The 26755-nt window shown below is 37.9% G+C and overlaps 1 protein-coding gene and 1 long non-coding RNA gene across 2 annotated transcripts in view; both read right to left on the bottom strand.

Moving 5' to 3' along the window:
* LOC306660764 overlaps window positions 1-26755 on the bottom strand; it is a 37489-nt gene that overhangs the window by 6577 nt on the left and 4157 nt on the right. Inside the window, exon 2 of the long non-coding RNA XR_013763738.1 lies at window positions 10543-10735. This is a non-coding gene — a long non-coding RNA (uncharacterized lncRNA). The remainder of the gene's footprint in view (window positions 1-10542; window positions 10736-26755) is intronic.
* On the bottom strand, window positions 19610-20810 carry LOC306663043 (C1GALT1-specific chaperone 1-like). The gene has a single exon (XM_079143392.1). The coding sequence runs from the start codon at window positions 20711-20713 to the stop codon at window positions 19757-19759; it is 957 nt and encodes a 318-aa protein (XP_078999518.1). The 5' UTR covers window positions 20714-20810; the 3' UTR covers window positions 19610-19756.

The following is a 26755-nucleotide window of genomic DNA, read 5'->3' as shown; positions in this document are numbered from 1 at the left end:
CTCTGCTGCCCACTCAGGGGTTCTAAGAAGTCTATTTATAAAGCCAGTCCCTTGTTAATCTATCTTTTGCTCTCAGCTTCAGTTAGACTAAATACAATAAACTGACCTTTGCAGGAAACTATGAACAAATCACCAATTAACTTTGACCACCTTAAATGGTCCTTGTAGTGAACCTAAGAAACAGAGGAAAAACTCCAAGAGTTTTAGACCAGTGATACTCACAGTCGATCTGCAGACTGTCATTGGACTACTTGTTTCTGTTTGCATTAATGCAAGAACAGACAAGAAGGACTTGTATGGCAATTTGACATTGCCTTGAGTTCCAAGTGCGTGGAAGTGGAACTGTCTTTTGAATAGGATATAGATCAATTCAGGTAGGTGTTGTTGGATTCAGGTGGTGGGTGGCATGTGACACAAGCTGTGTCCTGGTCATGTTCTAAATCCTTGGTGCAGGACCGAGAAGCACAGATTTAGAGAGTGCATGCCCTTTTCCCATTTCTTCAATTCTGCCGGAGACTTTGTGACATTTGGGCTCTTTCTTGCTTGTTTTTAATTGTACAGAGACACTTGCCCAGTCTCCTCTGACCCTTTTATGAAAATGCCCTGCAGTTCAAATCCAAATTACTTGGAATCTGCAAAGGAACCAGTAAGATGGAGAAAAGGGCTTTCTTCTCCCAGTTGCTCCACTAAGTCTTCCTTCTAATGACAGTGACAGAATACTACATACTCTTCTTTAGCTCACTTGTAGTTCAGGTTGTGTAACAGTAACTGAAGCATGAATTAAAGTTCTCACTCAATGTCATGGACATGCCAAATGCATTTCTGGCTTGCATTTCAATCAGGAGGCCAAGCTGTTTAGCTGAAGCCCAACATAATGAGGCATAAACCAGGTCCTAGAGATGTGTTAAGTTATTTAGCATCATCTGTTAAGATTTCAAACTTCAAATGAATTCTTTTCTCTGAAATAAAAATTTATTTAATTCCTCAGTAGAACATCAGTTGAGTCATATTTTGGCATGCTGTGCCCCAAATAGTGAGCTGATATATTCCATGAATTCACCTAAGGAGACTTATAGGGTGCGTGTGTGTATGTGTGTGTGTGTGTGTGTGTGTGTGTGTGTGTGTGTGCACTTGCCACATGTGTGTTAGATCAGTCTCACAGATACTGACTGTGCTCACAAACTGTGCTCACAAAATCAAAGTGCTGAGTTGACAAAGGGCGGGCTGTAACATTCCTAAGAGACTCAGGTATTAAATAGAATCCGTTTCCAAGTTCCTAAGACAATGTGAGATGAATAGTCTTTTCTTCCTGTTCTCAAATCAAAATCTTTTTTGTCTTAACTAAAACCACTGTTTTTCAATATTCAAGATCATTTCCTTTTTAAGGTTATCTGCCAACACTGCTTCTCAGTAGCTCATTTATTTTTCATTTAAGGAACATTTATAGGACACCTATTGTGAGTCTAGTATTATGCTAGATCCAAGTCCCTGCCTTTCTAGGGGATGTCCACAATAAATAGCAATGGTTGCAGATGAACTTTTTTTTTTTTTTTTTTTTTTTTTTTTTTCACCAGGGATTGAATCCAAGGTGCTTACCCAGTGAGCCACATTCCCAGTCCTTTTTTAATTTTTAAATTTTGATACAGGGTCTCACTAAGTTGCTCAGAGACTTGCTAAGTTGATAATACTGGCTTTGAACTTGTGATTCCCTTCCTCAACCTGCTAAGTCATGCACATTATATTTTTATAAATGCTTTGATAGAAGCATGGACAGGGTATGGGGGAGCACAGGGGTTGGACATTCAAACTAGAAGCAAAAGAATTAGGAAAGAACTTCCTAGTGTAGGTTCTATTTATATTAAGGTTTGAGGAATTAGAAACAGCTAAACAAAAATATGCACTTTGGTGTGTGCCCTTGAACACATGTTTCTGTGGTTTGTGTGTGTGGCACTGTCCTCAGTGGATTCCATATCCTCAGGGGTAGCATGTTAGAAGGTGCAGAGGCTTGAATGGGGATGACACATTAAAGCAACTCTGTGTAAGAGGACCCGTACCTCCCCAATCACAAGTGCCACAAAGAGGGACTCTAATTAAACAATGTCACCCAGACCTTGGCACATAATAGGAGTTCCATAAATATTTATGCAACAGATAAGTGACCTTAAGAACTAACTTAGTAAGTTTGAACCTTTCTCTGACATGCAAATTATAGCAGTATCTTAGCAGTTGTAGTTGGGCTTTACAATGCCCTCCCGCACCCTGCCACAACCCCAAGGGAAGATGTCTGCCATATAATAGTTGCTCCTATTCATTTTCTGTCTTTTTTATTAGAGTCACCTGTTCTTACCTTTCCAGTAATTATTGATTGATCTGACAACCCTCTCTGTTTATGATGGTGACATATGACATTTGTGTCAAACACAGAATTCTAAGACTGTCACATGGCTTTTCAGATAGATCTATTGTGACATACATGTATATCTTAATGTAAGATATGTATATCTAAATATAAGATATAAATTGATAGCACTGACCAGCTACTAAGGACTTACTTGATTTTGGACTAAAGAAAAATAAAATTGGTAAAAGATTACTTATGCTGAATTTACTGAGTTTCAAAGCAATCTAGTAATTTAAAGTCTTCTTCAGATTAGAAAACACAATAAATATTCAAAATGAAATTAATTACAATTTTTAACATTTCTTTGAAAGATCAGTCTGTTTTATTAGTTTGTTTTTGATCTCACTTTTCATGGTTTAATTTTTATTGGGTCTTTGCAGATAGTCTCTTAGATAAATACCTTTCTTACTGCAGGCATCTCCCTATTTTCTAAACTTGGTTCAGTTCATTCTGTTTGCGAGAGTTCTCCATTTAACTTCACCTAATTCTGAATACATGTCCACTTTGTATTTATCTCAGTCCTCACTCATGTTGCTTTTAGTTTGTTCTTTGACTTCTCTACTTTTAAAAAATTAATATAATTAATATCCATCTCTTTTTCTTTTGGCATTGCTGGGGATGGAACCTAAGCCCCACGCATGCTGGGCAAGGGCTCTACCACTGAGCCCAGACCCTGCCCCTTTTTCGTTTTGTTTTTTTTTGTATTTATTACATTTAAGTCTTTTTCTTTTCAAGGAATGGATGCCTGAAGGGCTTTCTACTGAAAATAATTCGTTGAAAGGCTACTGGGCATCTCTGAAACATTTCCACACAGGGAAAAATGTATTGTTAGACCATAAGATGCCCTGGAATTGCAAAATCAGCATCCAAATCTACTCTCTTTTCTCAGTGAACTTTAGGCCTCCAGACAGTACTTTTGCACATCTCCTCGATTATGTTTTTCATATTCACCACCTTCCTCCTGGTTGCTCTGCTCTCCGTGGCTTCTATTTGGACATAGATTTTGAATGAGGCCTGCTCTGACTTTGGTTCTGTACCTGTCAATGTGTTCCTGACCCACCAACTTCATCTCACTATCTCAGTTGCCGAAGCCTAAATTCTATATGCCCAGGTCAGAGAACCCGATTTGTTGAATATGGATGAATTTTCCATAGGTCAGTTTTCCTCATCAAGTTAGGGGGTGAGTATCATTTAGCACAAGCAGGATGGACTCTGAAAATTGACTGTGGGCAGCAGGCAGTGACTGGCCTCTCAAGTACAGCATTCTCCACAGCATCTTACCCAGTGTTCTTGATTATTTGAAAAAGGGCACCTTAGAGACTGTGACTCACTTTTGTGAATAAGCACTTCCAGTTTCCAGTAGTCTTTGCAATTTTGTGACCCCCTTTAAAATTAAGTATGCTACTTTTTTCTTTGTAAATGCCTTCTTTCCTAGGCTGCCTCTGAGTAAGGGTGAGGAACAAGCTCTGAGAGTGTTGCTTAGATCATATAGATATCACTATCATATAGATATCACTATGGTTACATAAGTAGCTCAGGCCACCCGGCAAAGGACAGGGTTCCAAGTCCAGCCTCCTGACGGCCAAAGCATTGCTCTTCCCTTCATAGCTCTTTGCTTTATCATAATTCACATTTATAAAATAAATAAAACCCAGCCCCTGGAACTAAAGAAAGTTTCAAGTATTTTTTAAAAATACAATTTCCCAATTTATTATTATTATTATTTTTTTTATTTTTGTGGTGCTGGGGATTGAGCCTTCAGATTCATGCACAGTAGGCCAGCACTGTATCACTAAGCTACAGTTACAGCCCAAGTTTCAAGCATTTTAAACATGCACCATTAGAGTATTTAATTTAGTGGAGAGAGATCCTTAACAAAACTTATTTCTTATTTCTAAATTGATCAGGGAACTTGTTTTGTTTTACATTGACAGGGTTTCTAATATAAAGTAGAAATCCACTATGAAATTAAAAAATAAAATTCATTTTAATTTTGTTTGTCTTCAAATGTATCTGAAGTTGTTGCTGTTGTCACAGGGAGTCTATGGAGAACAGTTTGAAGGGCCACGTGCTTCCAAGTCTGGTCTCTTTTCCCAGCTCTTGTGTAGCCAGGGCCTTTTTAGAGTTTTCCCAATGAAGCACATAACCAGATATGATAATCTTGAATTATGGCTTACTAACTTTAGAGATGTAGCAGAGGAAGGAGCTTCTCAGTGGGAGTTTGGACTCTGCTTGTTAATAGCTATGTGACCTTCAGGAAATCCTGTCTACTTACCGAGCCTCCATTTCCTAACCCTTACGAGGGAACAGTCAGGCCTCAGTACTTAGGAAGAATGTTGTGAAGATAAAATAAAATAATATATGGGCAAGCACTTTGTAAACTGAAAGGTAATTCAGAACTGTAAGTGGATATTATTATTTATTTTATGAGCCAGTAGAAATCAAAGCCCTGGTTTCATTGCCAGGAGGATTTTCCTTACAGATCTAATTCTTAAAGCTTGGCTTTGCCTAGTTAATGAGTACTTTCCAAATAAAGATCTCTTTTACTGCTTTGATTTTTGTGAACTTCCCTTTACTCTGATTCAAAGTCACATGGGAAGGTGCTCTTGTAAAGCCATTGTTTAATTTAGACTTTTCATACTGCGTGTACGTCCGGCTATTCTCTGGTTTCAGTCTCTAAGGAGCCTTTGAGGGCAGACCTTGCTTCTTTCCCTTACATATAGTTTGGCAGCAAATGAGATGTTTTCAATAGAGATGAAAAAAAAAAAAAAAAAAAGAAAAAAAAAAAGACTCTCAGTATGTAACCTGTCACCTCAAGAAGAAGCACATCCTGTTCTAAGAAGTTGCCTCAGAGCACGCCGAGGACCATACCAGTGTTTTGACGTGTGACTCAGGCAGTAGCCAGGGATGAGGTTTTAAGGAGAGTTGCTTCATGATATTGTGTAATAACAGTGTGAGAAACCACCATACAAAGCTCTTTATTTTAGTAACCTAGACTTCTTAGTCTGGCTCTCAATTCTGTCAGTTGTTTTGAAGTCGGTATATCTAAACCTTTTCATATTAATACACACAAAAAGTACAAAAATGGTATTTAAAAGATCATTGGGTAAAAGAAGATGTGCTTTTAATTTCAATCTCAGTGAAGTGAAGGTACTCAGATAATGGGAAGTTGATTTGTTTTTCTAATGTCTTTTGATGTGGCTTAGATGGAGACAATTGCGCTAAGATTTTGTTATAAATATTACCTGTTAATTATTCTTTAATCCTGCTCCTCCTAAGCTTTTATCACCCAGGCACCAAAGTCAGGAAAAAGAGGAAGATGGATTTTAAAGAAATGAGGGGACTTTATAATCATAATTCTATGATTGCTGTCTGAAGAACTAGGGGGAATGGAAGAACTGAAAGCATCTCCAATCTCCTGTCTCTAGCCTTTTGTACAGTATTGTGTTTTCACCAAACTCTGAGATAATAGTCTCCATCTGGGGACCCCAGTGGAGTGTCACAATGCCAGGCCAATAATCAAAACTTCCAAGGCATTCTATCTATTGTGATTTTCTTTCCTCTCCATCCTAGTCCATTCCCCAGGATTGAATTCAAAGCATCAGGCCCATAAAAATAGACAGATTGTCCACAGTGATCATATGCTCTGGTTGGCAGCTACTTCCTGAAACCCACATCTAGGTGGTAATAAATGTAGAACTGAAATTCTAATCTTAGAACTCATAGTTCCATTTTTCTGTCCCTCAATAGTGACTTTCTTCATGAGTTACAGAGAAAAGTAAAAATTCATTGCAACCTAAACGATGTGAAATTTGGGACCTCAAGTCAAGAAATTTCAGCTTTTTAATGGTAATGGAAGCAGGATTTAGTTGTTTCATTTCATGTCTTAGTTTTCATTAGTACTACATTTCTAAATAAATAAAAGCCCTAACTGATAGACTGTGAATGTTTTTGCCTTGAACCCAAATTTTTAATATGACCAACTCTTTGCAAGATCTGTGGCAAGAATCTCTGGGATTTTCCAGGCAGTGTCCCAGGTTAGCACATGGACAGGTACAGCTAACAATGAAGTCCTTGTCTGTCACTTGAAAATATTCAGAGACCAAATGACCTATTATCAGCCTATATATAGACAAGGATCCTATTTTGAGGGTTGGATTAGCTAAGTTTTTTTTTTTTTTTTTTTTTAAGCCTAAAAGCCTATAATTACAAGACATGGAGAAAATTCAAGAAATATTTAAGCAATAGAAAGTTAGTAGGTTTGGCTGAGGAAGAGAGTTCATGGCGTAGAGAAGTAGAGAACAGAGCTGAAAGGTCAGGTTCGTTTTTTGTTATTAATGCTGTACTAACCTGGAAGTGGGTATTGTCACAATCTTTGGATATAAAGAGGCTGATTATTATAAAACATTCACAAAACGTATATGAGAATGCAAAGTGACATTGTATTAGGGAAGTTAACAGATAGACATACACTTGAGTTTACCTCAGCCCCCGGCTAACTCAGTGATTTGGGGCAAGTTAACATTGTTAGCCTCAATTTCCTCATCTCTAAAATGGCAATGGTAATATTTACCTCATAGGTTTGTGAGGATTAGATAATAGCATATGTAAATATTAAATACATAAAGCAGTTCTCACGCTGCCTGGAAAAGAGGGGACAATGAGTATAATCATCTCTCTCCTGGATGGTGGAAGTGGCTACCAGCCTTCTTGCTGGTTTGCTTGTTCTGGCTCCAGTTCTGCTTCATTCTATTCTCAACACAGCAGCCCCAACAATTCTGTTATAGTCGTATCTTTGTTCAGACCCTTCCAGTGAATCCCCCTTTCACTCAGAGTAAAAGTTTCACAGTGGCCTGCATGATTTTAGTTTTATTCCCTCTTGATTCTATCTGCTCAGTCACACTCTTCCTTAACATTCCAGGCAGGTCTCCCCAACCTGACACCCTGTACCTGCCTTCCCTGTTTAATTTGAACTGAATACTTATCACCAGCTAAGGCTTCCTGTATTTTACTTGCTTAAAGTGCTTACCGTTTGTCTCTTCCATTGAGAAGACAAGCTCTGAAGAGGGAACTGAGCTCCACATTAAGACCCCTTGTTTTAATTTATTTTAAACCTTAGAAGAAAAAGAGCTCTAAACACCTTTGCAGTATTGGATTTCATGCCTTAAATATTTCTTCTCACTCTAATGATTAAAACAGCGTCATATTTAAAATCACATATGATAACTTTTAGAAATACTTGTCATCCACAATGATTTACTAAAATATTACTTGAGTCTCTAATTTTAATTCCATATTTCATCCCATGATAGGTTGGTTCAGATCTCTTCACAAAGCAATATTATATCTCAGAGTCTGCAATTTTGTTAACCTCTTGTGGTTAGAGAAGAGGTTATTTAAAACTTCCTATTTTATTACTCTTAGCTCTCTCTCAGATTTTAAAAGTTATTACAGATTAATTTTAATACTTTTCCTTTACTGATTATGAGAATAAGCTATTAAGGTATATTCAATCTGGTAAGACTGTATCATGTAAATTTTAAAGTGATTCTTCATTAACTCATCTTTGTACTTGAATTTGTCCACAATAATTTCTCAGTAGTTTTGATTTTGAAAATCAACATTCTGCAATCTGCTGCAGAATATGATTTAAATAATATTCCTTTACGGTCTGTTTTCCTGTAAAGGCATCGCATCTGCTTGCATTGGTCACACTGAATTTGCCATGTTAAATACAAGAAACATAAGCTTAACCCATGCAAAGACACCATAGCAGCTCACTGTGATCAAGTGGGAGGATTGAAATGCTCCCTTTCCTAATCACAAGAGGTTAACGAAATTGTAAACTCTAAGGTAATGTTACTCTGTGGAGAGACCTGGGTCAAATTATCAAGGGTAATTCTCAAATAGAATTAAAATTAAGTAGAAGAAGTTCCAGTTGATTGCAATCTGGTCAATCTCAAAGCTATAATGATCAGATGTCTCACATTTAGTGGGGTTATATTTTGTCCTTGCATGGTTTAATTGAAATTAAGACCTAAATTTGAGAAACTTACAACAATTCAGTAGTATCTTCCGCTAAATAAGCAGTATTTCTTAACAAATACTGCATTAAAATGGGAATTACATGCAGCAAAGACTAGTGAATAGAAAAAGAATGAAAGGTCTAATTTGTTAAAAATTACAATGATGAAAATTGATGACAAAGTTTTGAGTGAGAAATAAGAAAAAAAATCTTTCCTGTAAGTAAACTGGAAAGGTAAAAGAATGACTAAGACAAATTTCATTTAGTTCCAAGATCTAGTCTGTGTTTAAATTTGATTTTATTCTATTCTTACAGAAACACAAAACAGATGATTATCTTTCAAGGGATATAATGGGAATTGCCACTCCAAAATAAAATTGCCACAAAGAGCAATACTTTCTACTTATAAGACTTTCAGGTAGAAAATACAAAGTTGAAAAGTACAAGAAAAGGAAAAACTTTTTTTCTGTGATAGCTTATTAAAAAGATCCCAGATAGCTGTGAAATAATGTTCCTACATTTAATAGGAAGGAACTCAGAAAACTCTTAAACATCCTGTAATGACTAGTGCTTCAGCTTGCAATCATCCTCATCATAATGTCATTTATTGAGTGTGTGGTATGTGGCAGGTACTTAGAACACAAGATGATCCTTGACTCAGGAATTCAGTTTAGTGAGGAAGTGTACAGGCACTGATAGGGAAGAAACTAAAATTAATCACTGAAGTTTGTGCTAGACCCATTTATTGCTAGATCATTTACACACTTGATTCCTTTTAATCCTTGTAGAAAAATTACAAGGTAGTGTGTTAGTGGATTTTTTCTTGCTGCGACTAAAATATGCAGCAAGAATGACTTGGAGGAGGAAAGGTTTGATTTACCTCATGGTTCCAGAGGCTTAGTCTATGGGGCCTAGAGTATGTTGCTCTGGGCTGAAGTTGAGAACATCAGGACATCATGGCAGTAGGGTATGCTGGAGGAGTATTGCCTCACTCACGGCAGCCAGGAAGCAGGGGGACAGGGGGAGGATGGTGAGGGAGGGAAGATCCCTTCCAGGGCACATTCCCAGTGACCCACCTACTTTAGCTATGCTCCACCTACCTACAGTTACCACCCAATCAGTCCATTCAAATTAGGATGGGCCGTTTAGGTTGTGATTTCCATAATCTAATCATTTCATCTCGGAATATTCCTGCATTAAATAGGAGTTTCCGGGGCACAACTCTTATCCAAATCAAGGGACCTATTATCACTTAAGAGCTCGAAGATGCACCAGCAGTAGGGAAACTGATATTCAGCACTAAGTCTGTCTCCAAAGCTGTGATTCTTTCCAACCCAGCATGCTGAAAAAGTGGTTTATATATATACACATAAACATGCATGTGTATGTGTATACACACTCATACATAAGTTTACGTAAATTTATACAAACATATAAGCACATGTGTAAACACGGAGGTATATTAGTCACACATGGACATACATGGGCATCCTTCATAGTCCAAAGCAAATGAATTGTGTAACAAGGTGTTGTGTACAGTAAATAAAGCCTATTTTTCGTTGCTTTAAAAGAAAAAAATAGTCGAGTGGTGCACGCCTGTAATCCCAGAGGATTGGGAGGCTGAGGCAAGAGGATTATGAGTTCAAAGCCAGCCTCAGCAATTTAGTGAGGTCCTAAACAACTCTGGGAGACCTTGTCTCTAAATATTAAAAGGGGTTAGGTATGTGGCTCAGGTGGTTAAGCACCCCTGGGTTCAATCCTCAGTACCAAAGTAATAATAATAATAATAATAATACAATACCTGAAGGGCATCACACTTGGGCAAATAATGCTATAAAAATTTTAAAAAATATATGGTAATCTCACAGGGTCTTTGGCATGTTATAAAGTATTTATAAAACCAATAATTTAATTATACAATAATGCACTCATTAGTGCATATGTTTGGAGATTGCAATAATTGTGCAGGATCTGATTCTAATGATAATTTCCATCTGCAATGGATATGTACTGTAATGTAGAACGATGATGCAATACTATGTTAAAGTTACACAATGAACTCAAAAAAACAGTTGGAAAAATAAGTGAGTCAATTTAAAAATATGTAGTGACTTACTGGTGGAAGAATTACTTGAGTGAGGTTGGTGGTGAGATGACAGGAGAAAAATGGAGGTTGTCATCACTGTTGCTGTTTTAGTGACGAATGAAGGTGGAGCAAGGATGCCTTGGAGGAGAGTACAGTGCCTGGGGTTCATCTTTGTTGTGGTCAAGGGAACTGGTGGACAGGCTCCTCTTCTTGACATTTGAGACTGTGGATGAGTAAAGCCATAGATAAAGCAATAAGACAAAGCAACAAGCTCAAAATGGACATCTCTTGGCATGGCAGTTCCTGGTAACCCTGCAGCTATACTTGCCACTGTGGCTGTAGATGTAATGCTCTATGCATGTCATGACATGCTTCACTTAAAATGACAGTTATTTTGTTTGCGTGATCTTAAATTTCCTATTTTGAGATTGAATATTCATGGCTCCTCTGCTTCCTTTATCCCCAATCAATAACCAGTGACAAGCACCGACTGGAATGAGTTCCTCAGGTGTACGCTGTATCCTTGGATGCTAACAGTTTCAATATTTTCATTGTCCACTGAATCCAACTTCCTTAGAGTGATCTAATATTTTTGATCTGTACCACTTCCTTAAAAACGTGCCAGTCAGCGACTAATAGCCAAACATGTTTCTTGTAAACTTCACTCCTTATCATTGGGATTTTCTTTTCCAAGCCTGATTGGTGTGTCCGAGAGTTTCTGGTATTGTTTGCATCTCATGTGGCTCATGATTCTCTTGGCCCTACCTCCCTCTCATGGGCTGTGTCATTCTTTGGCTTAAGTCGATCAGCCACAAGTCTTGATTAAACATTAGGGTTTGATACACACCATGTTGTAGGAACCTGTCTTCCCATGTGATAGGGACAGGTGATGAAAACCCAGAAGTTCACTGGGAGGCGGGAGGGGGAGGAATTGCAAGTGAAAAGTAAGTTTCAGCTCCCTTCGTCTTTCCAATGAACTGTCCAGAGTCAAGCCACACGTCGAAAGGATTCATCTGCTTAGCAACTGCTGTGTCTTCTTGCAGCACATCCTGACTCAGTGTCTGTAATGCATGACCTCGTGTAGCTTCTGATCCTTCACTGTCTCATATCACTTTTTCCTCGCTCATGCTATCCTCATATCGCAATCCACTGAAAAGGATTAACACTTAGTCTGTGCTGTCGACTTTGTTTTCTAGGTAATCCAGATGTGAAAACTCAATCATATAGGATATCAAAAAGATAGGGGGAAGATCAGTAGTAGAAGAAAAGAACTGAGAGGCAGAGGGGAGGATGGAAAGGGGAGGCAGTGCAGAATGGATTCTTAAAGCATCATGTTGTGTGCACATATAAATACACCACAGGGAAGTTCACCTTTATGTGGAAGTGAAAAGAATCAATTAAATATATATAAATAGATGAGCATAAGAAAGTCTAGCAGAGTAGAGGAAGGAAAATGGGAAAGGGAGGGGGACAGGAAAGGGAAGAGGTAGGAAAAGGGGGGGATGATGAACTGGAATCAAAATCCATGCATTTATAGTTTTGTTGGGATGAATCCAACTACTATGTATAACTATAAAGTTCTAATAAAAAATCTCTAACATAAAGTGTTCATCAAAGTGATGTTCTCTGTGTGAGCCTTCCCCATGTGATCTTTTATGTTGAGATAGTACATGGATCCCACAGGTGACATAAGTGACGGTATTTCAAGGCAAAGGGGCCACTAAGATATTGTTACCAAGTTCAGGAAATTATAGCAAATGTGACAGCATCAAATTAAAAAGTTTCTGCACAGCAAAGGAAACAGAGCAAGGAGACAGCCTATAGAAGGGGAGAAAATTGCTGCCAGCTACTCTTCTGACAGGATTGATATGCAGAATATATAATGAACTGAGAAACTTAACACCAAAGAAACAAATAGCTCAATGGGTAAGTGGGCGAATGAACTGAACAGAGACTTTGCAAAAGGAGAATTATAAATGTCCAATAGTTATGTGAAAAAATATATGCCCATCATCTTTAACCATCAGAAAAATATAAATGAAAATTACCATCTCACACCAATTAGAATTATAATCACCAAGAATACAAATACCAATAGCTGCTGCTGATGATGTGGGGGAAAAGGAACCCATTTATACACTGTTGGTGAGAATGTAAATTAGCACAGGCACTATGGAAAACAGTATGCATGTTCCTTAAAAAACTAAAAAATAGAATTACCATATGATCCAGCTACATCACTCCTTGGTATATACCCAAAGGAATTAAAGTTATCATACTATAGATAGACCTGCATACCTGTATTTAGCACAGCATAATTCACAATAGCCAAGTTACAGAATCAGTCTAGTTGCATGTCAATAGAGGAATGGATAAAGACAATGTAGCATATTCACAATGGAGTATTATTCAGCCATAAAGAGAAACAAAAGTATGTCATTTGCAGGAAAATGGATGAAATAAGAGATCATCATGTGAAGTGAAATAAGCAGAGGGGCGATTCAAGATGGCGGACTAGAGGGTAACTGCATCTCCTGTCACTCCAGAACACAGGATTCAAGAAGGGGAGGCATTGAGAGACTCGGACTAAAATAGAGCTACCAGGGTGAGTCTCCCCAATCGGGTGAAGCTCGGCCTGGGCGGCAGGCCCGGAAAGGGGTGGCTTATCAGAGCAGGGCAGGGCAGCTAGAGTCTTTCCCAGGTAGCCCTGCTCCCTCTGGCGGTGGGCTCCTCCCACACGGCCAGCTTCTCAGAGCAGGCCCCCCAGTGAGAGCCTTTCTGCACAGAACCAGCTCCAAGTCCCGGAGCCAGCACCGAGCTCTGGCCCGCAGACAGCTTCAGGGACCAGGACAGGGCAGCCAGGGACTTCCCCAAAGCAGCACTGCCCCTCTGGCGGGAGGCACCTTTCAAGGCTAGATTCTTGGAGCAGACCGCCCAGTGAGAGCCTTTCTACACAGATCCAGCCACAAGTCCCAGAGCCAGCGGAGAGCTCTGACCTGCAGGCAGCCTCTGGGACCAGGGCAGGGCAGCCAGAGACTTGTCCAGGCGGCCTTACCCCCTCCAACCACAGGCTCTTTCCACGGGGCGATCCAAGATGGCGGACTAGAGGGTGACTGCATCTCCAGTTGCTCCAGAACCCAGGATTCAAGAAGGGGAGGCATTGAGAGACTTGGACTAAAATAGAGCTACTGGGGTGAGTCTCCCCAATTGGGTGAAGCTCGGCCTGGGCGGCAGGCCCGGATAGGGGTGGCTTATCAGAGCAGGGCAGGGCAGCTAGAGTCTTCCCCAGGTAGCCCTGCTCCCTCTGGCGGTGGGCTCCTCCCACATGGCCAGCTTCTCGGAGCAGGCCCCCCAGTGAGAGCCTTTCCACACAGAGCCACCTCCAAGCCCTGAAACCAGTAGCGGGCTAGGGGTAGCTTTCTTCGGAAGCACTGCATTATCAAGTTCCTCTAAGACTTCAGGTTACTGAAGGCTGGAAGGTGATATATGGAAATCTACAGGGACACTAAAAGCCAACAGAGGAAATCTGCAATATCTCAGAGTCCCACTGACAACTGACCAATATGAGAAAACAAGGGAAGAAAATGTCCCAAACAAACCTAGATACTATATCAATAAAACCCAATGACAGCACAGCAGAAGAAATGTCAGAAAGGGAGTTCAGAATGTACATAATTAAAACAATCAGGGAAGCAAACGAGGAGATGAAAGAGCAAATGCAGGCATTGAGGGAGGAGATAAAAGAGCAAATGCAGGCATTAAATGATCGCACCAATCAACAATTAAAAGAGCAAATACGGGAAGCAAGAGATCATTTCAATAAAGAGCTAGAGATACTGAAAACAAACAAGCAAACAAATCCTTGAAATGAAGGAAACAATAAACCAAGTTAAAAACTCCATAGAAAGCATAACCAATAGGATAGAACACATGGAAGACAGAACCTCAGACACTGAAGACAAAATATTTAATCTTGAAAACAAAGTTGACCAAACAGAGAAGATGGTAAGAAATCATGAATGGAATCTACAAGAATTATGGGATATCATGAAAAGGCCAAATTTAAGAATTATTGGGATTGAGGAAGGCTTAGAGAAACAAACCAAAGGAATTAACAATCTATTCAATGAAATAATATCAGAAAATTCCCCAAATCTGACAAATGAAATGGAAAACCAAGTACAAGAGGCTTATAGGACTCCAAATATACAAAATTTCAACAGACCCACACCAAGGCACATTATTATGAAAATACCTAACATACAAAATAGACAGAATTTTAAAGGCCCTGAGAGAAAAGAATCAAACTACATTCAGGGGGAAACCAATAAGAATATCAGCAGATTTTTCAATTCAGACCCTAAGCTAGAAGGGCCTGGAACAACATTTACCAAGCCCTGAAAGAAAATGGATGCCAACCAAGAATCTTATACCCAGCAAAACCTACTTTCAGATTTGACGATGAAATAAGTTCCTTCCATGATAAACAAAAGCTAAAGGAATTTACAAAAAGAAAGCCAGCATTACAGAACAATCTCAGCAAAATATTGCATGAGAAAGAGATGAAAAACAACAATGCAAATCAGCACCAGGAGGAACTAGCCTAAAGGAATAGCCAAATAAAGGAGAAACCAAATCATGTCAAAAGACAAAAATAAGTCAAATGACTGGGAATACAAATCATATCACAATAATAACCCTGAATGTTAATGACCTGAACTCATCAATCAAAAGACACGGACTGGCAGATTGGATTAAAAAGAAAAATCCAACAAAATGCTGCCTGCAAGAGACTCATCTCATAGAAAGAGATACCCATAGACTAAAGGTGAAAGGATGGGAAAAAACATACCATGCACACGGACACAGCAAAAAAGCTGGAGTATCCATCCTCATTTCAGATAATGTGGACTTCAAGCCATAACTAGTCAGAAGGGATAAAGAAGGACATTACATGCTGCTTAAGGGAAGCATATATCAGTAAGACATAACAATCATAAATATCTGTGCTCAAACATTGGCTCATCCATGTATATCAAACAAATCCTTCTGAATTCCAGAAATCAAATAGACCACAACACAATAATACTAGGCAATTTTAACACATCTCTGTCACCACTGGATAGATCTTCCAAACAAAAATTGAATAAAGAAACCATAGATCTCAATAACACTATCAACAATTTAGACTTAATGGACATATATAGAATATACCATCCAACAAAGAATGAATACACTTTCTTCTCAGCAGTACATGGATCCTTCTCTAAAATAGACCATATTTTATTCCACAAAGCTACTGTTAGCAAATTCAAGAAGATAGAGATACTAACTTGTACTCTATCAGATCATAATGGATTGAAATTAGAAGTAAATGACAGAATAAAAAACAGAAACTTCTCCAATACCTGGAGATTAAATAATACACTATTATATGATGAATGAATAACAGAAGACATCAGGAGGGAAATAAAAAAATTCTTAGAAGTAAACAAGAACAAAGACACATCATATCAAAATCTCTGGGATACTACGAAAGCAGTACTTAGAGGAAGCTTTATTTCATTTGGTGCATTCAACAAAAGAAGTAGAAATAAACCACTTAACTCTACAGCTCAAGGCCCTAGAAAAAGAAGAGCAGATCAACACCAAAAGTAGAACAGGAAATAGTTAAAATCAGAGCCGAAATCTACAAAACTGAAACAAAAGAAAAAAATCGGAAAAATTAACAAAATAAATAGTTGGTTCTGTGAAAAAATAAACAAAATTGATAAGCCCTTAGCCACACTAACAAAGAGAAAGAGGGAGAAAACTCAAATTACTAAAATTCGGAATGAACAAGGAAATATCACAACAGACACGAGTGAAATACAAAACATAATTAGAAGCTATTTTGAAAATCTATATTCCAACAAAACAGAAAACCTTGAAGACATCAACAAGTCTCTAGAGACATATGAATTACCTAAACTGAACGAGGAGGACATACACAACTTAAATAAATCAATTTCAAGCAATGAAATAGAAGAGGTCATCAAAAGCCTACCAACAAAGAAAAGTCCGGGACCAGATGGGTTCTCAGCCAAGTTCTACAAAACATTTAAAGAAGAGCTCATTCCAATACTCTTCAATGTATTCCATGAAATAGAAGAGGAGGGAACCCTCCCAAACTCATTCTATGAAGTCAATATCACCCTGATATCTAAACCAGACAGAGACACATCGAGGAAAGAAAATTTCAGACCAATATCCTTAATGAACATCAATGCAAAAATTCTCAACAAAATTTTAGCAAATTGCATACAAAAACATATTAAAAAGATAGTGCACCACAATCAAGTGGGTTTCATCCCAGGGATGCAAGGTTGGTTCAACATCTGGAAATCAATAAATGTCATTCACCATATCAACAGACTTAAAGTTAAGAATCACATGATTATTTCAATAGATGCAGAAAAAGCATTCGATAAAATACAGCATCCCTTCATGCTCAAAACACTAGAAAAACTTGGGATTGTGGGAACATTCCTTAACATTGTAAAGGCCATTTACGCTAAGCCCATGGCCAATATCATTCTAAATGGTGAATAACTGAAAGCATTCCCCCTAAAAACTGGAACAAGGCAGGGATGCCCTCTTTCACCACTCCTATTCAACATTGTTCTTGAGACTCTAGCCAGAGCAATTAGACAAACCAAAGAAATTAAAGGGATACGAATTGGAAAAGAAGAACTCAAACTATCCCTGTTTGCTGATGACATGATTATATATTTAGAGGAACCTGGAAATTCCACCAGAAAACTTTAAGAACTCATAAGTGAATTCAGTAAAGTAGCAGGTTACAAGATAAATGCTCATAAATCCAATGCATTTTTACACATAAGTGATGAATCTTCAGAAAGAGAAATTAGGAAAAGTACCCCATTCACAATAGCATCGAAAAAAATAAAATACTTGGGAATCAATCTCACAAAAGAGGTGAAAGATCTCTACAATGAGAACTACAGAACACTAAAGAAAGAAATTAAAGAAAACCTTAGAAGATGGAAAGATCTTCCATGTTCTTGGATAGGCAGAATTAATATTGTCAAAATGGCCATACTACCTAAAGTGCTATACAGATTCAATGCAATTCCAATTAAAATCCCAATGATGTACCTTACAGAAATAGAGCAAGCAATTATGGAATTCATCTGGAAGAATAAGAAACCCAGAATAGCTAAAGCAATCCTCAGTAGAAAGAGCAAAGCAGGGGGTATCGCAATACCAGATCTTCAACTCTATTACAAAGCAATAGTAACAAAAACGGCATGGTATTGGTACCAAAATAGACAGGTACAGAATAGAGGACATGGATACAAACCCAAATAAATACAATTTTCTCATACTAGACAAAGGTGCCAAAAATATGCAATGGAGAAAAGATAGCCTCTTCAACAAATGGTGCTGGGAAAACTGGAAAACCATATGCAACAGAATGAAACTAAATCCCTATCTCTCACCCTGCACAAAACTCAACTCAAAATGGATCAAGGACCTTGAAATCAGACCAGAGACCCTGCATCTTATTGAAGAAAAAGTAGGTCCACATCTTCACCTTGTTGGCTTAGGATCAGACTTCCTTAACAGGACTCCTATAGCACAAGAAATAAAAGCAAGAATCAATAATAACTGGGATAGATTCAAACTAAAAAGCTTTCTCTCAGCAAAGGAAATTATCAGTAATGTGAAGAGAGAGCCTACAGAGTGGGAGAAAATCTTTGCCACTCATACTTCAGATAGAGCGCTAATTTCCAGAATCTATAAAGAACTCAAAAAACTCTACACCAAGAATACAAATAATCCAATCAACAAATGGGCTAAGGAAATGAACAGATACTTCACAGAAGAAGATGTACAAGAAATCAACAGATATATGGAAAAATGTTCAACATCTCTAGTAATAAGAGAAATGCAAATCAAAACCACCCTAAGATTCCATCTCACCCCAATTAGAATGGCGATTATCAAGAACACAAGCAACAATAGGTGTTGGCGAGGATGTGGGGAAAAAGGTACACTCATACATTGCTGGTGGGGTTGCAAATTAGTGCAGCCACTCTGGAAAGCAGTATGGAGATTCCTCAGAAATCTTGGAATGGAACCACCATTTGAACCAGCTATCCCACTCCTTGGCCTATACCCAAAGGACTTAAAATCAGCATACTACAGAGATACAGCCACATCAATGTTCATAGCTGCTCAATTCACTATAGCCAGATTGTGGAACCAACCTAGTTGCCCTTCAGTTGATAAATGATAAAGAAACTGTGATAGATATATACAATGGAATATTACTCCACCATGAAGGATGATAAAATTATGGCATTTGCAGGCAAATGGATGAAATTGGAGAATATCATGCTAAGTGAGATAAGCCAATCTCAAAAAACTAAAGGACGAATGATCTCGCTGATAAGCGGATGAGGACATATAATGGGGGGTGGGAGGAGTTAGGGTTAGGGTTAGGTTTAGGGTTAGGGTTAAGGAGGGTGGTAAGAGAGGAGGAAGGAAGGACTGTATAGAGGGAAAAGAGGGGTGAGAGGGGTGGGAGGAGTGGGGGGAAGGGAAAAAAATAACAGAATGAATCAAACAACATTACCCTATGTAAATTTATGATTATACAAATGGAATGCCTTGACTCCATGTACAAATAGAGAAATAACATGTATCCTATTTGTTTACAATAAAAAAAAAAAAAATAAGCAGAGAGCGTGGCAGGTACCAAGGCCAGGAGACTGGAGTGCTGGATGTGCCATAAAACAGAAAGGAGGAACAAGAGAGTTGGAGGGATAGCCAGGCAGAGGATCACAAGAACTTTCTATCCATGAATGAGTGACCAAATTATAGGAAAGGGACACTGCATAAGCAATGCTAGAGGAAGAAAGTGTGATGCTTTCCTGGAATGGTAAGGTGACAGGAAAGAGTGCATTTGTTTAGAGAATAGACTTTAGCATCTTTAGTATAAGGTTCATGGTTCTCCTCAATGTCTCTTCAACCAACTGTGAGGCAATGGTGTTTTTTATTTTTTTATTTTTATTTTTTATTTTAAATGTACTAATAAACTTTAATGTGTGATTGTACCAGTGCCACCAGATTAAAAAAAAAAAAAAAAAAAAACATACTGCTGTAGTAAGATACGTAGCTGTTATTACAAACAATAACACGTCTTACGTGGAAATCAAACACATGTTTTTTCCATTTCTCAGTCATTGTCAGAACCATTTGGAGGCAAGAAAATCAATGCATCATTGAAAAGATGTCCAAATGCCCTAAGACGGTATACTCCATACATCATCACATGCATCTGATTAGGAGTTAGTCCATTAAAAGTAACAGCCATATCTGAACAACATCCTTCTACTACCTGGTTGGGGTGATTAGTCATTGCTTCTTTAATAAAAAGCCCAACAGATTTGGTATTAAATACATCTTTTCCATCTGCATCTTCTGCGTTTTCTGCAAATACTCCAGCATATTTCAGGCAGACTGCTAGCTGCTTATCTTCAGATATCTTCCAAATCATTCCTCCCTGTTCAGGACACTTTTCAGGGATATTCAGAAGACTGTTAAGTCTTTTCATTGATTCTATACTTAAGACAATTCCTCCTTCCACACTCACATATTCAAGGTCTCCAGATTTTATAGTGTGACCTAGATAGAAAGATTGCGATGGTTCCTTTTTTAACAAAAAGTACTTTAGGTTTTCAACAATAGCAAATGTAGTGGGGCGTGCAAGGAAGAACCAGTTGTATTGGTCGCTATACTTATCAAAGGCACATTTGTAAGCTTTTCTCATCATTAACCACATGTCACTTGTTTCCATATTAATTGACTCAAATACTTTAACATTTTCAGAACTGAAGAACTCTGCTTTGTCACAGTGTTTGGTCCAAGTCTCCTTCACAGCAGCCCAAAGACTCACATCTTTGGGTTTTACAAGGATGATACAATATACCCGAAAGCTCTTACTGAGCTCCATGCGCTCATCCTCTGAAATTTTCAAGATATCTTCTTTGTTAGGAGCTTGTAGGTGATGATGCTCATGGTGGTGCATTCTATTTCCATGACCAATTCTAACGTGTCCTAGCATAGTGATCAAAGCACAGAAAATGCTTCCAAGCATAACACCCTTCAAAAATGAACTGCTTTCAGAAAGCATTTTTCCCGCGTCTAGAATGGCTTGGGGACAGGAAGGCACGGCTTTCTTTCACGTTCGTGCGCCACTCTGTCACGCTCCTGACCGGGCTGCTCTAGATGCTGGCCCAATGGTGTTTTTTAAAAACTAACCAGGCATAGTGGCACATACCTGTAATGCCAGTTACTCTAAAGACTGAGGTAAGAGGATTGCAAGTTAACGGCTAGCCTCTGCAATTCAGCAAGACTTACCTCAAAACAAAATTTTGAAAAAGGGCTGGGGAAGCAAGTCAGAAGTAGAGCACTTCTGGCTTCACTCCCCAGTACCTGAAACAAAACAAACACAAAAACCAAAAACCAAAACCACATCGATCTGAAATTGGAGAGGACCAGAAACAAAAACAAAAACAAAAACAAGAAACAAAACCAGATCGATCTGAAATTGGAGAGGACAGTGAACCTTAAGGATTTTAAACTCTGTTCTTTAGGAACTGGGTAACCTTCAAAAATTTTTGAACTATGCTATCAGAATTATGTTTAAAGAGCTGTTATTAAAGGTACAATAATTTCATAGGGCAATTGTGCTATTATCTATTAAAATTTAAAGGGAATATGCAGGTATATTATAGTAAATCTGCTTCTAGCAATTTACCTTAAAATATTTATCTACATATGTTTATACAAGGATTGTCATTGCTTTATGTTAAATAATAGAGATAATTAGAAATAAATTAAATGTCCAATAATAGGGGACCTATAAAATTCTATTCAAACAACGGAATACTATGCATTCATTAAAAGAAGTATGGCAATTCTAAGTCTACCAATATGGACAGGTGACCAGGACATACTGTTAATAGGAAAAACAAAATTTTAAAAGAATATGCATACTACATTTCCAAAAAAGAATATACATATACTTGTTTGTATTTACATAGATAAATACAAAGAAAAAAGAAGAGACAATAACTTTTCTGACTTCTTGGGAGTTATGGGGGGTGGCAATAGTTGAGTGGATCTGGAGAGAAAATGAAGTCTAGCTTATAATAGTGAACACATCATTTTTTAAAATAATCATTTTTAGAAGAAAAATAAAAAAGAACTTTTAGCCAAAGAAAAACTATTGGTGACATTCTACTTAGAACATGGAAGCATTTTCTGAAAAAGTAGATTTAATAATCAATTAAAAACCTATTCATATAAGGCTACCAAAAATACTCATTTCCAGTGAAATTAATCTGTCTAATTATATGTTCCTGGTTCTAAGACAATTAAAACATTGTTTCAGAGTGCTTTCTAAAACTTCGTAATCTTAAATATAATTTAAATCAGCTCATTAAATATAAGTCTCAGTGAACTTCAGTACCCAAAACTCATGTCACGAATTGGTTAGAATTAATGTGTTCTCTGTTGATTTAACATGCGTTTCATTTTAGGGTCATTTCGATGCTGGTGGTCAGTGTTTTTGATGGATTTTTGTTCAGATATAACCCAGAAAAGATCATGCACATCATTACCAAAAAAATATTTTTGAATTTGGTTTTGAAATAAAATTTACATGATTACCATTTAAATTTTTAAAAATAATTCAGAAATGGCAAATGCACTCCGATACTTAATGCCCATTTATTTTTGTCTAGCTTCCTATTATCAACTATGTTGTTGGTCCATGTTTTTGTATTTAATTTTACTTCACAAACTAGATACGTAATATTTTGGAGACAAGGAGTATGCAGTGTTCTTCCCTACAGCCACCAGCATGGGATGCACCCACAACTGGATGTGGCCCTCATAGAGATTGACACGGAGCTCCCCAAGGGTCAAGTTTGAATTTTTATTTTTAAATTCACCAACACGTTAAAATTGTATTTCAAATTTTTAGTCATCTCAGTGTGTCTCTGTGTCTCACAATACACTTCACACACATTCATTTTGTGATCACAGGCCACTGCCGTACAGAGATTTCGAGATTTACCTCTGTATTATAAAGGAAGGTTGATTGGTATCACCTCCCTCCTATTATTCATCTTTTTGTGGGGCTACAAGTTTCTCTCTGTTCCTGATATTCTCAACTCCTATTCCCCCATTTTTTTTTGTTGTTGTTGTTGTCTTAAACATGTCCTTGAGTATGTCCTTCTCTCATGTCTTCTGCCTATACTTCATCACGAGTGGAGGTCCTGATTAAATGGTCCTCTCTCAACCTTGCATAAGGAGTTCTTCCATCTTTCCACCGCCATGAAATGTCCTGGCATATCGTAGGCATTTAATAAACACTGGAATAAAGCTTGCCTTTTTTTTTTTTAACTAAAATAAGTTCTTTATTTCTTTTCCTTTTTTTATAGACTGCACTTTGATTCATTGTACACAAATGGGGTACAACTTTTTATTTCTATGGTTGTACATGATGTAGATTCACACCATTTGTGTAATCATACATGTCCATTGGGTAATGATATCTGTTTCAGTCCACTATCTTTCCTTATCCCCTCCTCCCCCATTTCCCTCTACACAATTGAAAGTTCCCCCAATCTTCTCTTACCCACCCCCCACCACTCCACTCCCCATTATGTAACAGCATCCACTTATCAGAGAAAACATTTGGCCTTTGTTTTTTTAGAATTGGCTTATTTCACTTAGCATGATATTGTCCAACTCCATCCGTCTACCTGCAAATGCCATGATTTTATTCTACTTTATGGCTGAATAACATTCCATTATGTATATATAGCAGTTTCTTCATCCATTCATCTATTGAAGGCATCTAGGTTGGTTCCACAATCTAGCTATTGTGGATTGAGCAGCTAGAAACATTGACGTGGCTGCATTACTGTAGTATGCTGGTTTTAAGTGCTTTGGGTATAAACAGAGGAGTGGGATAACTGGGTCAAATGGGTGGGTCCTTTCCAAGTTTTCTGAGGAATCTTCATACTTAAAGCTGGCCTTTTTTTTTTTTTTTTTTAAAGAGTTATATACTTGTCTCATATCAAATCAGCAAACATATATTGAATATCCATGTTGATCAGAGCTCTGGGAAAGAAGTTCTAGAGAGTATGAGGACACCTCGGATCCCAGATTCTTAAAATCTATGAAGCACATAACAGAGTGGCACAGTAGCCAAAAGAGAAAAACACAAGAGGTACCACTATTACTTATCACTAATTACTAGATTTGTTACATAAAACAGGAGTGCTAAAACTTCAGGGGAGAGCTTGGCCCCTATGACTTACAAAGACCGCAAGGAAGGAGATGTGCCCCTGGTCTGGGAGAGAAAGTTGGCTTTTTATGAGGGGAGAAGTCATGTAAGGCTGAAGGGAAGAACTAGAGAAGGAGCAGAGGAGGGAGAGGGAGCGTAGCCCAATCGCTTGGGGCAGGTTTCTTGCAGAGTAGTGTTCTTAAGTATTTTTAAGAAGTGTTCTTAAGGCTATGGATGCCTGAAGAATTTGATAAATATTTTGAATTCTCTTCCAAAAAGCCATAAAAAACAAACACAAAATTTTATGTGCATTGGTAGGAGTTTATGTACATACAGCCTTCCCACGAACATCAGAAGGGAGCCTGGTAACGTTCATAAATCTCTCCACTTCAAACATCTTGAAAGAAATTAATAGGAAGAGTATGCAGATCTTGAAGCATTTTAGGTAACAGACTAAATAGAAGTAAGGGGAAAAACAGAAAAGCATTCAATTTGGATTCAGAAATTGCTGTTTCCTTTTTGACCCTTTTCTATACAGAATGAGGACGATGATGATACTTTGCCCTCTAGATTGCTGGGGGTGATTAATGGTAATGATGATGTAGAACACACACTGTACGGGGAGAATGTTTTGTTCTACAGGGAAGAAAAAAAATTCTTTGAGAATTTTAATTAATGAGTAACATAATTAAAATGGAATTTTAGAAGAAAACTTGGAAGGATGGAAGGAAAGAAGAAACAGCTGATTGTAGAAGAGGAGGAAATACTGAGATCCCATGAGGCCATAAGCAGTGTTCTCAGTGTGGATAAGAGCAAAATATATATATTTTTTTCAATAGGAAAGAAGTGTTGCCTAGGGAGGAGTTAGCACTTAAAAATAATTCTTCCTTTAAGAGGTCGCTTTTCACAGGAACTTGCTCCCACTTAGTAATTTAGAAAGGCACCATTGCAATCATTGTAAACGTTCACTTAAAATATTCAAGAAATAACCATGACTGGAATTGGTAAATAGAAGCCTCTTTTGGAGAGCTTCACACCAGAGGACATAGGATGCAGCCTGGGATGTTCCCAAGAATAATGCCATATTCTTGCTTTCTCTGGGGGGATGACTGGCATCTTTCTGCTCTACTCGTCCTTAACTTCTCCCTTGCGGCTCAAGATGGAAGTTGGTTCCCATTGGTCCACAGGTCCTTAACAAATGGTGGGTCTATCTTTTCCTTGTTTCCAGTATACTTGATTTAGACCTATCTTTCTATTTGACTTTTCTAAAAGCTTCCTAAAGGGACTCCCTGCCCCTATGCCAGGCTTTCCTTTATTTAATGTGTCCTCTGCAATGCAGCCTGAATACTATTTCTACAAATCTGACCACATCTCTCTCCTACTTTGAACTCTTCACTAACTCCCTTAAGTCCTACAGCTTCAAGTTCAAAGTCGTTAGCATAGATTAAAATCCACCATCAACCTATGTCCCTCGAGTATATCCTACCATTCCTGTTGACGAGCTTACCTTCTACACAGCAGGCTGCTCCAGGGGCTCCTATCTCTTCTGAGAGGTCAGAGCTCTTTTTCTTTGTATAGAAGGATTTCACGCATTTTAGTTTAAACTTAATTATAATTTTAAATATGTTAATCATGAAAATCATACTGCAAGGCTGTCCTTGCTCAGTCTCTTGTGGCAAATTTTGATATTCCTTAGGAGCAACCAGATTCACCTCTTAGATATTTCTGGTGTTTTCTTAATCTATCATTATCTATCTATCTATCTATCTATCTATCTATCTATCTATCTATCTATCTATCTATCACTTTTCTTTGAAAAGGTAGACATTATTTCAAAATACTGCAGTAGAAAGAATTTAGCTCCTCTGACTCTCTTGCTGCAATAGTAGTTTACCCTCAGAATTAGGTACTGGCTTTATATGTCTCCTGTCTCCCCTGCCTCTGTTCACATTCCAGACTATGTTGCTTCTCCCAAGGAGCCACCAGTCATTTGGCATGGATATGGTGGGTGCTTCCTCTTGGCTACCAATAACTCAGCTGGGCCAACTACCCTCATGTCTCTAATTTCTGGGTCTTACTACCACATCTGGGCTCACATGAAACTCCAATCTTCAGAATTCGAATTTCTAAATAAATTTCTACCAGAAACTTAAAGGCACTGGGCTTTCCCCCTATATTGCATTGTTTCTGAGAAGTTCAATACCAATTTAATCCTTAATTCTTTGCATATTATGACTTTTTTTTTTTGCCACAGTAAGTTTTAGTGTCTTTAAAAAAAATTCTAACATTTTGCATATCATGAAGTTGGGTCTTGGTACAGGCCTTATTTATCAACAAGGCAACAGGTGTCAGGTTGTAAACTCAGGTCTTTCAGTTCTAAGACATTTTCTTGAATTATTTCCTTGATAATCTTCTCCTTTCTATTTTATTGGTTGTTTTACTCATCATTAAACATCTTTATTATGTTTATGCAAGCTGCCAGGCTCTGGGGATACAGCAGAAGAAACAAAGACAAAAAGTATTACTTTCCTGGAGTGTTCACATTTTCTTGGTAGAGATACATAGACAGATATATAAAAGTACATTAGGTGGTGAAAAATGCTAAAGAAGAAAAGATCAAGAGCTGAGGCTATAACTCAGTGGTAAAATGCTTGCCTAGCATGTGAGAAGCCCTGAGTCTGATCCCCAGTACCACAAAAAAGGAAGGGAGTTTCTAATATATGGTGTGCATAAATGATATTGTAATTTTAGATAGAGTGATCAAAGAAGTCTTCACTGAGAAAGTGAGGTTTAAATCCTATTCAAAACTTACCCTTTTCTGTCTTCTACTTTCCAACCAAAATAAAAACCTGCTCCTCCTATGCTGTTCCCTCT

The sequence above is a fragment of the Sciurus vulgaris genome (assembly GCF_902686455.1).
Source record: "Sciurus vulgaris genome assembly, chromosome: 5".
Lineage (NCBI taxonomy): Eukaryota > Metazoa > Chordata > Mammalia > Rodentia > Sciuridae > Sciurus > Sciurus vulgaris.
The sequence above is the reverse complement of the archived record's forward strand: the minus strand, read 5'-3'. Positions and strand labels throughout refer to the sequence as shown.

Coding starts and splice junctions, on each gene's coding strand:
- LOC306663043 (XM_079143392.1), bottom strand. CDS start 20,713: ATGCTTTCTGAAAGCAGTTCATTTTTGAAGGGTGTTATGCTTGGAAGC.